Source organism: Dermacentor albipictus, chromosome 6 (genome assembly GCF_038994185.2).
Source record: "Dermacentor albipictus isolate Rhodes 1998 colony chromosome 6, USDA_Dalb.pri_finalv2, whole genome shotgun sequence".
NCBI lineage: Eukaryota > Metazoa > Arthropoda > Arachnida > Ixodida > Ixodidae > Dermacentor > Dermacentor albipictus.
Window position 1 is genome coordinate 132,428,225 of NC_091826.1, and position 18,361 is coordinate 132,446,585.

An 18,361-nucleotide genomic window follows, 5' to 3' on the forward strand; every position below is an offset into this window, starting at 1 on the left:
GACGAATATGGGAAGATATACAAACGCTAGGGCTTACTCTACATTGTGACCCATGCGTCCCTACGCGCACAGGCAAAGGTATAACCAGGGACACAGCACCCGACCTCACGATAAGCCATATGACGGGAACAGTAACATGGAAAAGCACAGGACAAAATCTAGGCAGCGACCACTTTATTATTTCACTCACGCTAGGATAAGGCGTCAGAACATGCCTCATCAAACAAACGAAATTACCGGAGTGGGATCAATTCAGAGAGATAAGAAAGGAGGCCTCACTACCGGAAGATATCTACAATATCGACGAGTGGACACACTCCTTAAAACGCATATAGGGGAAGCGACTACAACTATAGAGGATGAGGACGCACCCCCAGCACTAGACAGCAAACTGCTGAACATGTGGAGCAGAAAGAGTAACCTGGAGAAAAGACTCAAGGCACAAAGATGGAACAGGAATATCCGGCGCGAACTAGCCAGACTCAACAAAGAAATAGAAACATATGCGATTAAGCTCAACGAGCAGAATTGGTACATCAAGTGCGATGAGGTGGAAGCCAATATGAGTCTCTCCAAAACATGGAGCCTTCTCAGACATCTAGTCAACCCTAGTAAATCAAAAATACAAGGTAGTACAAACCAGGTGAGAGCGAGACATGGCTTTGTTGGCACAGATGACGGGCTCATTAGCGAGCTCCAAGAGACATATTGTCACAAGCTGTCATGAACCACGCCTGCCGCGCAAACAACCAGATAAAAGAAAGAAGAAAACGACGTGAGCCAAGCTGCCGCGAGACCGCTCTTCAACAACCGCGCCTATCAACCAGATTCATCTGGCTCTGCATTAAAACACCTCGTGTGTAACATTTGGTGGAGGTGCTGGGTAACTCCCACGACCTACAACGGAGCCACCAGCACAAGAGCTACGCCGAAGCCGTCGCCTCGCCGGACTTTCGCCGTCGCGCTCAGTCATGGCCACAGAGCAAAATACCCTCACCAGCAGTGCCTCGGCGAGCCCAGTCCCTATCCAGCACTACCGAGAGCCACGCACGTTCTCGGCGAAGGCAGAGGAAGATGTGGATGAGTGGCTAACCCATTACGAAAGGGTAAGCCAATACAATAACTGGAACGCTGCCAGTCAGCTTAGGAACGTTGTTTTCTTCTTGGCCGGCACGGCGTTGGTATGGTACGACAACCACGCGGACATGCTAGCTACTTGGACACGCTTCGTTGAGGAAATCAAAAAGTGTTTCGGTGACTCGGACGCAAAGAGGAAACGTGCGGAACTCACATTAGCCCAGAGAGCTCAGGTACCCGGCGAGACTTGCACTACCTACATCGAAGAAATTTTGAAGCTGTGCCGCACCGTCAACCCTCAAATGGCAGAGGAAGATAAAGTGGGGCACGTGGTAAAAGGAATAGCGGAAGACGTGTACAACTTCCTCATTGGTAAAGAGAACTTGCACACTGTATCAGAACTGATACGGCACTGCCGTACGTTCGAGGCGCTGAAGACTCGCCGAATTACACCAAAGTTTGGACGGCTGGCCAATGTAACGACTGTAGCAAGTGTTGACACGAGTCCTCTGCTCCCAGACCTTTCGTCCGCCAACCGCCAGATAGTCCGCGAGGAGCTCCAGCGACATGACGAACAGGCACGTTATGCGGCGCCTCGTTGCAGCTCCTCCGTTTTCCGAGACACTTTTCGGGAACCCCCTTCGGCTACTTGGAACCACTCGGTGAACGTCGCGGAACTTATCGGCTCCAGAGACGAACCGCATTACATTACGACCGAACCACCACGCAATGATTCGCCCCCTCAACGTTTTGATCCACGCCCACGCAACTTTCGTCCACGAAGACTCGCCGCTACCTACGACTTTCAAGGGGAAGAGCCTCGTTACCCTCAACCGATGTCTTCGGCAGATTACTTCAATCCGCATTCTGAAGTTCGCCCTTCGCCAGTATGTTACTGCTGCGGCATGCCTGGCCATATAGCTAGGTACTGTAGCCGACGCCGAGCATCAAACCACGGATCGTCAGCGCCGACTACGCGGTCTAGCGGTCGTACACTGCGCACTCAGTGGCCAGGAGACTCCTCTTCAGGAAGCCACTTTCGAGAGGACCGATGCACCGCCCAGGAGACCTACTTTGGAGCAGAAAGAACCCGGAACCGCTACCGCTCCCCTGCCTCCGACCGTACTCTGACGCCACCACCAGCCTTCCGAGCCTCCCGATCACCATCCCCTCGGCCGCGATTCACGTCACCATCGCCTCGGCGCCGTTTCGTGTCGCCCCCGCCGGGAAACTAGCCAGCGCGGCCGATGGAGGTGAGGTCGCTGGAAAATGTGTGCTGCCGACTCAACTGCCTCCAACTATTTTCATGCTAAAGAATAAGGTTCATGTACTGATTGATGGGGTCTCCACAATGGCTTTAGTCGACACGGGAGCAACTGTCTCGGTCATGAGTGTGGTGTTTAAAGGCCTTCTGGGACGCAAGGTTATATTTCGTTGGGACCAGTGCACAAGTTTCCGTGGAGTCAGTGGTGAAGCATTATACCCGGTTGGTGTGTGTAACGTGGATGTGTCTTTGGGTGGGAAAGTTTTTAATGCAGAGTTTACTGTTCTTCCTCGCTCCTCGCATGACGTGATTCTGGGGATTGACTTTTTGCAGTTGTGTGGTGCGAATGTTGATTGCCGGACGGGAGAACTCAGTGTCGACACTAGTGTTTCACCTGTGCTCTTTGAAGGTGAAGCTTGCCCGGAGAGTGTGCTGTGCGTGTCTGAGGATACAGTTGTGCCCGCCTTATCCGCGATGCGTGTTGCCGTCGCCTGTTCATCTCCGACTCCTATCTCGTTCGATGCTGCAGTGGAACCTGTACATCGGAACTGCCTCAAGAAAAACGTATTAGTTCCGCACTGCGTGGTCTCAGTGACCAATGGATGCGCGGGGCTGTGGGCGCTAAACTGTTCCACTGAAGCGGCAGTGCTACCTCAAGGCCTAAAGATTGCCACGTTTCCGACAGACTCTCCCGTATCGGTGGCAGTACTTGCGGAACTCCCCGATGAAGGAGCAACCAGTGTCTCGAGCTCCGGGAGCTCGAAGATACTTTCCATGATTGATAAGTCACCCAGCGATAATGAGCGTCAAGTTTTGATGGCCCTACTTACGAAACATACCTCGGTATTCGACTTTGCGCAGCACAATGGACCGCCATCAATTCCTGCGTCCAGAACTCGTCACCGCATCAACACAGGAGCCGCCCAGCCAATCCGACAAAAACCCTATCGTGTATCCCCATCAGAACGCAAGATAATCAGTGATCAGGTCCAAGAAATGCTATGCAAAGGCGTCATCCGAGAATCATCTAGTCCTTGGGCAGCCCCCGTAATATTGGTGAAGAAGAAAGACGGTACGTGGCGGTTCTGTGTTGATTACCGTCGCCTAAACGCCGTTACTAAGAAAGATGTATATCCGCTCCCCCGAATTGACGACGCCATCGACTGTCTCTTTGCGGCATCTTACTTTTCCTCAATCGATTTACGGTCAGGTTACTGGCAAATTCCTATACACAAGGACGACAGAGAAAAGACAGCATTTGTAACACCCGACGGACTATTCGAGTTTAACGTGATGCCTTTCGGGTTGTGTAACGCGCCCGCAACGTTCGAAAGGTTCATGGACACGATATTACGCGGCTTAAAATGGGAAGTTTGCATGTGCTACTTAGACGATGTTGTGATCTTCGGGAGAACGTTTAGTGAGCACAACAAACGTTTGGATTTGGTCTTGAACTGCTTGGAGAAAGCGGGTCTTGTGCTCAATTCAAAAAAATGCCGTTTTGGGGAACGGCAAACTCTTGTGCTAGGCCATCTGGTCGCTAAAGAAGGCATCCGACCAGATCCGCAAAAGACTGCGCCCGTAGAAGCATTTAGAGTACCCAACTCTGTCAAGCAGTTAAGAAGTTTCTTGGGCTTGTGCTCCTATTTTCGCCGCTTCATTCCCCGGTTTGCTGACATGGCTCATCCCCTTACACGCCTTCTCCAAAAAGGCGTTCCCTTTGAATGGACTGCAGAATGCGACTCATCATTTCGCCAGCGCAAGTTCCTGTTGACATCCCAACCAATTCTTCGCCACTTTGATCCTTCATCACCAACTGAGATTCACACCGATGCCAGTGGCGTAGGCATCGGTGCTGTGCTAGTTCAGCGTGTTGGCGACCGAGAGCACGTGATCTCTTACGCTAGCCGGTCCTTGGTCCGCTCCGAGCGCAACTACACAGTCACCGAACAAGAGTGTCTGGCGGTCATCTTCGCCGTGCAACGGTTTCGTTCGTATCTCTATGGGCACCCCTTCACTGTCGTAACAGATCATCATTCGCTATGCTGGCTTGTGAATCTGCGGGATCCCTCAGGACGACTAGCGCGCTGGGCCCTCCGTCTACAGGAATACGATTTCGTTATTTGCTACAAAAGTGGTCGGCGGCATGCTGACGCTGATTGTCTCTCTCGGATGCCACTTGAAACAACTGAATGTGATGCGGACAATTTTGATGAGTACATCGCTTTTGTGTCCCCGGAATTTCCGGATATGGGTACCGTCATATCCGAGCAGCACAAGGACGAGAGCTTACAACCGCTCTTCGCGGCAGCTAGATCACCTTACCCGCTATTGTGAGACCGCCGCATTGCCATCGGCCACAGCTACAGAAGTTTCTATCTTCTTGCTGGCTAACATTATACTCCGACATGGACCTTCTCGCATAGTAATCAGCGATCGTGGGCGACAGTTTACCGCGGACGTGGTTGAAGAAACCCTTCGTCTGTGTTCATGTAGCTTCCGCCATTCTACGCCCTACCATCCACAAACTAATGGTCTGGTCGAGCGCACAAACAGAACGCTTGCCAACATGCTGTCCATGTACGTCGATTCAGCACACAAGAATTGGGACAGTATCTTGCCTTTCATTACCTATGCCTTCAATACTGCGAGACACGAGACCACTGGTTACTCACCATTTTTCCTTCTGTATGCTCGTCCGCCGCGCTACACCCTCGACACAATATTTCCCTACTTCGCTCATGACAACGAATCAATTGATGAGCTCCTATGTCGAGCAGAAGAAGCGCGACGCCTCGCTAGGCTACGCACCATAGCATCGCAGGACCGGTCCAAGATACGCTATGACGGGCGTCACCGCCACGTTTACTTCGATCCTGGTGACCTTGTGTGGCTCTGGACGCCGTTGCGGAAGCGTGGCTTGTGCCAGAAGTTTCTCGCCCACTACGTCGGCCCTTACGTTATTCTGGAGCGCCTCAGCGATGTAAACTACCGCATTGCGTGTCTCACGAGCAGTGGACGACGCTCGGCCAAGGCTGAAGTGACACACGTCGCGCGTCTGAGGCGTTACAATCCGCGAGATGACTGACTCGCCCGGCGGGCTTCGTCTGCCAGCGGGGAAATGTCACAAGCTGTCATGAACCACGCCTGCCGCGCAAACAACCAGATAAAAGAAAGAAGAAAACGACGTGAGCCAAGCTGCCGCGAGACCGCTCTTCAACAACCGCGCCTATCAACCAGATTCATCTGGCTCTGCATTAAAACACCTCGTGTGTAACAATATCTTGAAAAAAATGGCTGTGGCTTAGGTAAGGTTAAGCCCAGGATGCGAAGCATACTAGCCTTTATTTTAGTTGTTGAACCACTGTTTAGCCTGGTGAACTGCTGTTGCTTGGCTATATTTGGTTCGGCTAGACGAAGAAACAACTCATGCATTACTGCTTCGCCTTCAAGAGTGGAACGCGACAGCGTTCCCGTCGACCCGCCAAGGGGTGTAAGACAATGGGCTACAGGGCAGCGACTACGCGCCCCGCATTGGACGCGGTGAGCGTCGAGCAAAGCAGCGTTCGGCGCGGCCACGAAATGTGCGCCTGAGCAAGAGACGCACGCCTTAGAAACAGCTCGTTTCTAAGGCAACACCGCATTCACTAGAGGCGCTTTTGTACCGCCTTGAAGCATCGTACTCGTGGCTCAGTGGTAGCGTCTCCGTCCCACACTCCGGAGACCCTGGTTCAATTCCCACCCAGCCCGTCTTGCAAGAGTTGAGCCAAAGCCACTTCTCCTCTGTCATGACGTCACGGTGTCACGTGGTTTCAAGGCGACACCGCCGCGCCTGAGGAGCTGGGTTGAGCTCTCGTAATATGCTTCGCATAAAAGCAGAAAGCGAGGTGTTTAGGGACTACGAGGGACCTCCCTATCCAGATCTCGATGCTCCCATCACCACGACAGAGGTTAGAGCAGAGATTAATAGTCTCAAAAAGATTTTGGCCCCCGGTCCGGACGGGATAACAAACACTGCTCTTAGGAATCTAGACGATGAGTCCATCATTGCATTAACCAAATTCATGAACCAGGTGTGGGAGAAACGAGAACTCCTCAAAACATGCAAACAGGTGGAAGTAGTCTTTATTCTCAAGCCAGGCAAAGTACCCGGCTTGAACAGCATGCGACCAATCTCCCTCACCTCGTGTGTAGGGAAATTGATGGAGCATGTTGTTCAAACGAGACTGCCCAGGTACATGGAGGAGAATGATCTCTGGCCGCATGAAATGGTTGGATTCAGGCCAGGGCTCAATACACAAGATGTCATGATCAGACGTAAGCATGATATCCTTGACCGATGCGACTCAACTGACACCAGGATGATCCTAGGTCTCGACCTCACCAATGCATTTGACAACGTTAGCCATAAGGCTATCTTGGTAGGCCTCGAAGAGGTCGGTGTAGAACACAGGGTATATGCATACGTCAAAGACTTTCTGTGACAGAGGGAGGCCAATATAAAATTTCTGGATGTAACATCCCCGCCCATCACACTTGGGAGCAAGGAAACCCCGCAAAGGTCGGTGCTCTCACCCTTCCTATTCAACATAGCGTTAAGGGATCTCCCGGCGGAACTCAATAAGTTGAAATCGAATAAATTTAGCATGTACGAGGATGATATCAACATCTGGGTTAACAGTGGGAGTGACGCAGCCATCGAACTTAAACTACAAATAGCGGCGAATATGGTGGAAGAGTATGCGGCCAGCAGAGGCTTGGCGTGCTCGCCACAGAAATTGGAGCTGTTAATCATTGAGCCAAAACATCAAAGGGGACACGCTGGAAGCAGCAGACCCATCACTGTTTTCGTAAACGGAAATGAGGTTCCCAAGGTGGAGGAAATAGGAATTCTGGGCATGTATATCCAGAGAAATGGATGCAACCTCACCACAATCAAAAAGCTAGAAGGATATGCGGCGCAGGTCACGGGGATCTTTAGGAGAATTTCACTCAAAGGCAGAGGCCTCAGAGAGAACAGCCTCCTCAGACTCATGCAGGCCTTCATTACCAGCCGTATGGCGTATGCCACACCGTATCTTGTGTTTAAACGAGAAGAAAAGGATAAAATAGATGCGATCATTATGAAGAGCGTTAAGAGAGCCCTAGGGCTCCCAGACTCGACCTTGACAGACCTCCTCCTCAAAATGGGGGTCCACAACACGCTAGTTTAACTCACTGAGGCAGTACGAGTGTCTCAGTTGGAAAGATTAGGCCAGTCTAAAATAGGGAGAAAAGTCATGGAATGGGTAGGAATTCAATGCGACAGGGGTGCCCTGACTGACAAGAAAGACATTCCGTTGGACGTGCGTAAACGCTTCCGAATCGCCCCCCTACCTAAAAATATGCATCCTATCTACAACAAAGAGAGGAGAGCTCAGAGGGCTAAGGCTCCAGTAAATAAACTTAAAAACACACCCGCGCATAACGTAGCGTACGTGGACACCGCTTGCGGCAGAGACGGGGCTGCGGTATCGACGGTGGTTGATGGCGACGGGGGCATTAAGATAGCGTGCTCCACGTGCACGAGGGACGCTTGTACAGCCGAGGAGGTTGCAGTAGCGCTCGCTTGTGCGGGTACAAAAGCTGGAGTAATATTATGCGATAACAAATTAGCTATCAAAAATTTTAACAAAGGGAGAATCTCGGAAGAAGCCCTCCACATTCTACTCAAAAACCCTCCCAGGAGGGACATAACTTTCATTTGGGTACTGGCCCATGAAGAAGTCCCAGGCAACGAAGCCGCTCACGAGCTCGCCCGAGCACTCTACCACCGGGCAACTCTAGAGCAGCCGGTTCCAGGGATAAAAGATAGCATGATCACGTACAGGGAAATTGTCGATCACTACAAAGGCGAAAGAAGAATCTTTCCGCCTCCGCATCGGTCTCTCTCTCTGGAGGACGCTCGCATTTGGCGACGCCTCCAGGGAAACAATTATACATCACCACATTGGATCTACTTAACACAGACGAGGGACTATAACGACGCCCTCTGCAAAATTTGTAAGCAAAAAGGTACGCTAGACCATATAATATGGGAGTGTGCTGGCTCCCCAGGGGCCAAGGAAAACATTGACAGTAGAGAAGCCTGGGAGGCCTTGCTCCAGAGCGAGGCTGAAGACGATCAGCGTCGAGCAATCCGCCTGGCCGTTGAGGCCGTGAAGACTCATTGTCCTCAACGCGCGGGGACTGCTTCGTCCTCCCCCCCTACCTACGTGTAGGTTAAGAGGCGGGCACCCCAGCTCGGTGGAACAATAAAGTTTTCAATCAATCAATCAATCGAACCCGGGACTCCGGGGTGCGACACGGGCGCTTTTTTTTATTTATTGCCTCATGCGCAAGTTCACTGATTATCAACGCCGAAGTTACGAGGACGAGCACGTGAAATGCATATGTAACATCTCCGATGACGCCACGGCGGCTCCACGGATTTGGTTGACCGCACGTGCGGCCTCGTGCACGCGTCGTTCGTTGGGCACCGATGGGCGTCGGGAGCGTGTAAAGCATGCGCGCCCAACTGAACGTCGCTGTGCGGTCCTTCGAGTTATGAACCCCTGGCGAACAAGCGTGCACGTTGAGACGCTTTGCATGTTTTCATTCCGCCTTCTCACAAGGCAAAGTTGAAAAGCAGGCGAGAGCTTGCACGGACAAGGAATGTGCAGAAGAAAGCACAAACATTTCACCAAAGCGATTATAATGCTTTCGCATTAACACATGTAAACAGTCCTAAGTGCCTGTGCCGAGTTTTTTTCTTGCTTTAACATAAACCAGTTCCGTACTTTTCTAGGAAACACAGTGTAGCATGGCACTTCTTTATGGCATCATTTAAGTCACATGCTCACATGCTGTCACATGCTCTCTGTCATGCATGGCACCATGAACTATCTGGTTGTTTGGCTTACAGGAAAAAAAAAGTGGCTGTGGCTAAGCTAAGGTTAAGCCCAGGATGCGAAGCATACTAGCCTTTATTTTAACGCGACAGCGTTAAGGAGCTCGTGTCGTCGGCGTCGGCTCAGGCGTGCGGCGCTTGCTCAGGCGCACATTTCGTTGTCGCACCGAACGCTGCGTTGCTCGACGCTCACCGCGTCCGATGCGGGGCGCGTAGTCGCTGCGCCGTAGCAAAGCCACCTAGAAACAGTCTCTGTAGCACGCCGCAACCTTCGCTTCTCATTCCAACGAGCAGCTCTGTCTACAGGAGGCATCTCACCTCGTGAGTGTCTAGCAGAGCAAGCGCAGCCGCGACGCCGCGAGCGACGGCGCGAGTTGGAGCCCCGTTTCTCCTCTGTCGTGACGTCACGGTGTCACGTGGTATTGAAGGCGACACCGCCGCGCCTGAGGAGCTGGGTTGAGCTCTCGTAATATGCTTCGCATAAAAAAGACAGGCGTTAAAGTTAAATTTGATTAAACAATCTTCAGATGACAACAAGTTTGCTATTTTGCAAATCAGCTATGATACTTAAACCAATATCTGACTTTCCACAACAGTTCCTTTTTACATCAAAAAAGCATTCGATTGTATCTGCATTTTAAAACTACGCGCATCTCTTCAATGTGTGGTTTCACAGAAGCTGGACACTCTGACATAATACATAACGCACACCCGCTATGATGCTCATACACACTGCACACCCAGCTTGACGACATTCTGTGTCGCAAATTTGTGCATGAATACATGAGGTGGCTAACTAAAAAAATTTACTTCCAGGGACGGGGGAGTTCAGTAAATTGGCTATCGGCGCCTATTGTACACAAAGATGTGCGCATTTATTTGTTTCGCTTACCTTACTTTGAAATGGCAGATACTTTTTTCTGTTCATTGCTTAGGTGCACGCGCGATCCATGGCAAGCGGAAGCATATTCATAGCTTGGGAAATTGACTTTCAAGCTGTTCTACCATCTGGAGAAAAACCAATGTTGGCTATTTTCTGAGCCTTGCGAACATAAGCAGTTCTAATATTATTCATGTTCTCATATTGAAACGGGCTGAGATGCAAGTTTAAATGGGGCCGTGTTTGCTTTGCAGGAGATATGGCCGGTACAACCAGTAAGGTCGAACGTAAGGTTAGCCCCACTACGTCGTCACTTTTGCCGTGTTGATGATCGCCGTCTTTGTTCCTCTCGTGGCAACGTGAGAGGCGGCGACCCGGCACCTTCTAGATGGCGGCCGCATGGCAGGGCGTGAGACGACCCACGTGGACGACGGGGAAGCATCGGCGTGAGCGACTTCAGAAGTCACATCACTGAGCTGTCAGACGATGCGGTAAGGGCCAGAGTAGCGGGAGAGCAGTGACACTATTTATCAGTCAAGGGATCTTTTGATGTAAACATTGTTCTACAATGTCTTCAATTAGAAGTTGTTTCGCACAGCCACTGATAGAAAATGTGTTGACCATCATTAGCAGGCGCGCAAGAAAACTGAGTGAAGTATTAACGGAGACACACGTGAGCGCTTGACCTTTGTGTTTTGGCACTACAGTTAAAGGTTTTCAGCTTTGACCACACATCCTAATTTTCGTTTTGAGACCAGCTGAATATTTACATATTTATTATTTTATGATTCTGCGACGGTGTTATAGAAAACTCAAACAGGCCAGAAGTTCACACGAAAATGGAGGCTAGAAGTTATGAACAATGGTCGAACAAGGACTATAGGCTGCCGCCAACGTTTCCACATAGAAAATTCTCTTCGTGAGGGTGGCGACTGCCTTGGCGAAGAGCGCTTTCAAAGCGTTCGCTTCATCGACAGTCCTGGTTCACCCACTATTCATCACGAAAGAAAATTGTCTTTAGGCATCAGATTTGTGTGCAGTGGAACAGAAAAAAAAAACGAGGAGCCATTCGATCTTGTGAAGGTGGTCGATCAGCGAAGCTGTTATGGCGGCATAAATTACGTTGGCACTGAGCGTTATTTGCCTTTGTGTATGCCATTCATATGAAATACAAGGAAACACCCCAAAGAGGGGCTTCCGCGGCGCCGCTCTAAAGACGCTGTCGCCGTCGTCGTTTCGGCGGCCGTTAAACCGAGCCTCGACGCGAGAGACGATGTGCGTGGAGCGGGGCGCAGTCCACAGGCACGAAACACGGCTGCTTGTAATTTGCGATTGAGAATACTTCCTAGTTAATTAGCTGAATGAAACTTGGAAGGACTAGAGTTTTATTCTAGCGGACAAACATGGGGCTGTTCGTTTCCTTACCGTAGAAGCCCATGTATCGGCAGCAGACGGGAATTCCACAATATTTTTGACTTCACTGTGAAGTACGTAATTATGAAAATTAAATGAAACTCGGCACAATGTTAGAGTCATCTTGGCGGCTAATTGTCATATAGGTTCTTTCGAGAAGTTTCGATAAAACAATAGTTAGAGCCATTTTCTGTAACTATGCTTCTTCCGTAGCTGCCCATGTATTGACAGCAGGCGGCAATTCTGTAACGTTTACAACTTCACCGTGTGAACTAACTAATTATGGCAAGTAAATAAAACTCGACGTAATGACAGACTCCTCTTAGCGGCCAATGCAGTAGAATTTTGCAGAAGATACCTACATTAAATTCAGAGCTACAGAAGATTCGCGAAAAGGCTGACTTTGCCGCTTGGCGTTTTCTGTTCGCCGCCACGATTTTTCTGGAGGGTAGCCATAGACAGCGTCGCTGTGAAAGTGAAGTAGCAGAAGAATATAAACAGAAAACGTAACTTATTCCTGTTCCTCAATATGGATGATTGTCTTACACATACAAATTCTGCAAAATAAAACAGGAAATGTTGTTAAAATAATACAAAAATTTAAAACAGGAAAGAAGATTTCCTGTAATACAAGAGAGGTAGCTGCTTTTATACACATAATTTCTGGTAACCAGAAATAACTTGTTAAGTGAGAGAAAATTCAAAACTACAAAATAGAGCTTTAGAGCAATTTTCTGGCAAGGAAGCTGCAAGAAAGTTTTAAAAGCAAATAGTTATTACAGTGTAGTTTAGCCGCCATTCAGGTTCCATTCACGGAAACCTTAAGGACATGGACAATTGCGTAGTGATATAAGGTTCACTACTGAGTAGCCTTGAATGCGTAATGATTGGTCAAACGAAGCAGCGAGGATGGTTCCCTGAAGGAGCTCACCTTGGTGGGCGCGCTGTTCTCGTCTTGGACAAGTTTTCCCCTCAGGGCCTCCTCCCCGGATACCTGCTCGCGCCTGCTTTGGAGAGAAAACGGAGGCGATAAGCCTAGCATATTTGACAACCAAAGGAGTGCTCTAAATCAAAGCACAGAAGTGAAATTGAAATTTCAACTCTCAACACTATGTGCTTGCTGCGAACAACTTTGTGGACAAGGCTCCCGTAGTGGGGCCGAAACGTCTTTATTTTTTCAGCGATTGGTCGGCGCTTGATATTTTCCGCTATGTCAATGCTACGTGATTTCTATCTTAATTTTACACAATTGGTTTTTGAGTGGCAACAACGACACCCTACGCTAAAATCTTATAGAAGCTAAAGCTGCGAACGCTGCGTCGAATATTGAAAAGTGAAAGTCATATGGGCGCCGCTCATGTGCTGCAGGTTCGGCTTCCTTCACAATTTCGGCTGCGACCGGAGGCTGCGTAGCCTGGCGGCCTTCGGGATGGCAGTGGCTGTGGTCTTCTGATCCGACGAGTCCACACTGACATACGATGGTCGAGTTCCGAACAGGTGTTGCCTGTTACACGTAAGACGACAGGGGTTTGCCCACCACGGAGAATAAAATTAAATTGTATCGTTTCATGTGGTTTACTAACGTGCACCCAAGCCGTGGCGCACCAATTTATTTATTTTCACATACTGCAGCCCCTGGTGGGGCTATAGCAGGAGTGAATAATATAATACAAAAAAGAAATACAATAGGTAACAAGGAAATAAAGTTAAGTGCAATGTTGAGGGAGCACAGAGAAGAATTCGTTGAATGGGAGAGAACGGTTGGTTACTGGTAGCGAATTCCAAGTTTCCATTGTTTGAGGGAAAAAGCTATTCTTAAAAGTATTAGTGCGTGCAAAAAAGGCTGTGATGTTAAGTGCGTGATGTCTCCTACTAGAGGAGATTTTTGCAAAGGTGTTATATTCATTACTGGAGAGTCGACAAGACGAATGAATAATGCCACGAAAATAATTTTAAAAATTAACGTTTCGCTGTTCGGCGAGAGATGTTGAATGAGGGCATGATTGACGATTGTGAGAACTGGGGGTCTTAACGTCGGTAGATAAATATAATGGCTTTCCTTTGGACGGCCTCAACTCTGTCTGTTTCGTAATGCTTGTAGGGATTCCAAACGATACTCCATCCTCAAGTATAGGGCGAACAATAGTTTTATATTTATTTATTTATTTAGGAACCCACAGCACCAAGGCATTACAGGAGGGGGGGGGGTCGTACAAGAAGAAATACATACGACACCTCTGCTCCTGTACAGTGTTAAAAGTGATAACAAAAGAGGAAAAATAAAAAAAGCAAAAAGGCAAAGCCCTTAGCAATGCACATCTACAATCTACAAGATCAAAAAGAAAGCATCATTTGATTCAACCCTCACAACATTACTCGGCAGTCTATTCCATTCCCTAATGGTTTTAGGAAAGAAGGACATTCTAAACAATTCAGTTTTGTCGCAAATTCACGGTCCTTAAAATCATGGTCAACACGATTGGATCTATAGAAAGGCTCTTGCACAAACTTTTCGCGATCAACCCGAACAGCTGAATAATAAATAGCACGGAAAAACTTCAGCCTCAACTTCTTACGGAGCATGTCTAGTAATTCCCAGTTGAGTGCTTCCTGCGTACGCGATGCACTGTATTGAGCCCCGCGTATGCCAGATACGAAACGAGCGGCAATGTTCTGCACCCGCTCCAGCTTATCTTTATCTCTACGAGTATGCGGGTCCCAAACCGTACACGCGTATTCCAGAATTGACCTCACATAAGTCTTGTACAAAATGTCCCCACATGACTGTGGAAAAGTGTTTGCATTTCGGCGAAGAAATCCGAGGATTTTGCTTGCTTTAGCAGTGGCATAGTCGACTTGACGGCGCCAATTCAAAGCGGGAGTAAAATAAGCACCTAAATATTTAAATTCGAATACCTGTTCCAACATTACATTCCTAATACCATATGGCTGCATATCAAGGTTTTTCTTTCGTGTAAATTTCATATGAACAGTTTTAGACAAATTTAAATTCATATTCCATTTGACGCACCACTCTGAGATTCTGTTCAAGTCTTCCTGAAACATTTCAGCATCACGCTCACAAGTGACTACTCTATAGATGACGCAGTCGTCCGCAAATAACCGCATTTGAGACACTATTCCGCCACTAATGTCGTTCACGTACAGCAAGAGCAATAGCGGCCCCAGCACGGAGCCTTGCGGAACACCGGACACAACTTGCACCTTCTGTAACTGAGTACCATTCACCACCACAAACTGCTGACGTAAACGTAGGTAATCTTCTACCCATGATATTACTTGAAGACTGATATTGTAAAAGGCCATTTTTTTATTAGTAAACAGTGCGTTATGGTATCCAATGCCTTTTTGAAATCCAAGAACACACAGTCCACGCTAAGGCGCCTGTCCAGTGAATTTGTGCCAGCTCGTGCACAAATTCAGTCAACCGCGTAGTACAAGATAGGACCCTTCGAAAACCATGCTGCCGAGGATTAAACAATGAATGTGCGTCCATATGTGCTACTATACTAGTATACGAAGTATGTTCAAGAGTCCTACACGCAATTGAAGTTAGTGATACTGGCCTATAATTTGAGACGGTGTCACGAGAACCAGATTTGTGAATTGGCACTACGCTTGCGATTTTCCAGTCATCTGGAAGGCAGGATTCGTCAAGCGATTTTTCGAAAATATTCTTCAAGCACGGTGCTACCAACTGAGCACAAAATTTGTAAAACTTGTTTGGCAAGTCATCAGGAAACCCAGCCTTACCAATCTTCAGATTCTGCAGCAGAGACTCTATGCCATTATTGTTAATAACAACATCATCCATAGCACTCGTCACCGGCTGGAAATTCAAGGTACTCATATCATGTCTCTGCTGCAATGCACAGCTGAAAACAGAGCTAAAATACGTATTAAAGAACTCAGCTTTTCCTACGCGATCATCAATAAAACTGTTACCAGACACAAGCGGTGGTATAGTCACAGTGTCTTTTCCATTTCTCTTTGCATGTTTCCAGAATCCCTTCGGATTATTCTCTACTTTCGTCTCCATTGAAATTCCAAATGAATGCAGATGAATATAACAGTAATTTAGTGTCACGCGGAGAATTAGACAGCCTATGACGGAAATGACAGAGTTTTTGTAGAACTTTAGTCGTAATGGAATCAATTTGCTTTGACCAGGACATGTTAGTGGTGAACGTGAGACCAAGATATTTATATTCAGAAAGGCGTTTAATTAAACTATCATTAAATTCGTAGCTGAACAAGAACGGGCTAGCTTTATTAGAGGAGGGCATAAGGACAGTCTTACGGAAGTTAATATTTATTTGCCATGTTTCACATCATTTGGAAAATCTGACGAACGATTCAGTAAGGCGAACATGATCAAAGCGGGATGAAATTATCTTAGACAATGCGCAGTCGTCAGCATACAGTCGGATTTTAGAAGATATCTTGCGTGGTAAATCATTATATATAGTAAGAAAAGGAGAAGACCGAGGACCGATCTTTGAGGTATGCCTGATGACGCATCCACCCCCGAGGAGTTTATCGAGTTAAAACTTGCGAATTGAGAGCGGTGAGATATAAAGTCTCTATCCAGTTCAATAATTGAGGGTTGTTAAGACTAGAATTTAGTTTAGACAGTAGCTTTGAGCGAAGTACGGTATCGAAGGTTTTGGAAAAATTTATTAATAGAGCGCCAATTTGTAATCCCTTATCAAGGTTAGAAGCTATGTCATGCTTGAACTCGACAAGTTGTGTTAAGGTGCTAAATCCACGTCTGAATCCATGCTGTACATTAGAGAGAATGTTATTTGATTCAAGAAATTCGATAATGTGTTTGTATACTATATGCTCTCGTATTTTGCATGAATATGGTGTTAAAGATATTGGCAGGTAGTTAGAAAGATGCTGCGTACTACCTGACTTACGTAACGGAAGCACCTTAGCCATCTTCCATGATGAAGGTACTATGGCGGAAGTTAATGATTTATTGAAAATGAGAGTAAGGCATCGTGAAGTCAATAAGGCATACCGAAGGAGAAAAAAATTCGGGATTCCATCAGGCCCTTCACTTTACTTTGTATCAAGATTTAGTATGAGGTTTAGGACACCTTCTGTGCTAAGGTATCATTAATGGGGTAAGTTGGATGAATGCTTGGAAAAGGAGGAACAATATGATTATCGCAAGTAAAAACGGACTTAAAGTATGCGTTGAAGGCGTTGGAGAATAATAATAAATCGCTAGTCATTCCGTTATTGACACATAAAGATAATACACTTGTAACACACTTGTGATAAAGATACACTTACTTGTGACACATAAAGAGCTGTCACAAGTAAAAATGGAACCACAGAACTTATGCGGGTTACTTTTCAACAGAAGCGGCAGCTGCACGCTACAGAAAAAGTTTTTAGCTGATTTGGTTTTTGTACGAAGATCCTCCTTGGCCTCAGCAAACCTAGCCTTGTGTACGGGGTTATGGGAGTCCTTCAATCGTCTAAGCCTGCGAACACGAGTTGAAAGCTGTAGTATGTCTCTGTTCACCCAAGGGATTTTCGTATTTTTCTTTTTTGTTTTCACATTGCACCTCAATCGGAGCGCGGCCGTCAAGCGCGTTTCACATGTTGCCAATTTGACTGCGTTTTCGGACTTGCGAATTCGCAGTTGCGGCAAGTGGGCCGTCGGACCCTTCATGCGCGCAATTTTTCCATGTTCGGAGCGCTGAACTTTTCTGCGAAAACGCACATGCGGCAAGGACGGGACCAATCGCAACGTCAATCGTAGACACGTCATTGTGACCTTTCTACTTAGTTTCTGTTTTGATGAAGTAACACACTCAAACACAAAAAACTTTCACAAAAGTAGTTTTTAAGTTGCTATATTTTGTTGTTACGCCGAAGAAGGAACTAACGCTATGAATAATTGAGTCCTCCGCTAGGGGCTAGCAAATGCGAAAATCGCAGCTGCCGCGCGCTCAGTGCATGTGAAATGGTAAAAGGCGAAGTTCGCATTTGCGGAAATCGGAAGCTGCGAAAAACGCAGTCTAAAATCGCACCATGTGGACTTCCCTTCAGGAAGCGAACTCGCGACCTCATGCTCATCAGCACAACATTATAACCAGTGACCTGTACCGCTATGATTCTTCGAGTCTTCACTAGCGCATATGTACACAACCACTGCCAAAGCGACCCTGCTGCTTTTTTTGGTCTTCAAATTAAAACAGAAGGAGTCTTCCTCAAACCGCAACTGTGGAGCTGGCAGCTGTTGATGTTACCCTGAAATCGGCGCAAGAGGTGTTTACTGCATCCAAGATTGACTGCTCCAGTGCCCTTTGTGGGTAACATACAAGTAAAACCGATGGCCCAGCATCATTACATCCCATGCGGTATCTCTCGTTGGTCAGTGAATATAGCTACTGCGGGTAGTGGCTAACACAGTGGCCTGTCCTTATGCTCGCGGGTGCTGTGAGTGTCTGGAAATTTCTGATAAGTTTGGTGACGTTCATCTGCTATTCCACCAGCACCTTATGAGTTGTTTGAACTGGCCCTGAACAGCGTATCATAAGTACAGAATGACTCAGCACGCTCTAATACCGAAAGGGAAAGTTGCGTTTCTCCTGGCGTCTGAAATTTACATCGCCGAGAATGTGCGGACAAGCTGTAGAGTGTTTCCTGTGCTCTCTGTGAGACAATCGAGAACTTGATGCTGGACTGTCCTGGGGATTTTTATGCGTAGCGCACGTGGCAAGGCTATTTCTGATTACGTTTACTGTTCCTGTGCAAT

At 47.7% G+C, this 18,361-nt stretch overlaps 1 protein-coding gene across 7 annotated transcripts in view; it reads right to left on the minus strand.

The window, feature by feature from the left end:
- LOC135902261 (uncharacterized) overlaps positions 1–18,361 on the minus strand; it is a 761,927-nt gene that overhangs the window by 135,181 nt on the left and 608,385 nt on the right. For all 7 annotated transcript variants that reach the window (XM_070541346.1, XM_070541345.1, XM_070541343.1 and 4 more), the window contains one exon: positions 12,494–12,566. In XM_070541346.1, coding sequence (XP_070397447.1) covers positions 12,494–12,566 — 73 coding nt within the window. The remainder of the gene's footprint in view (positions 1–12,493; positions 12,567–18,361) is intronic.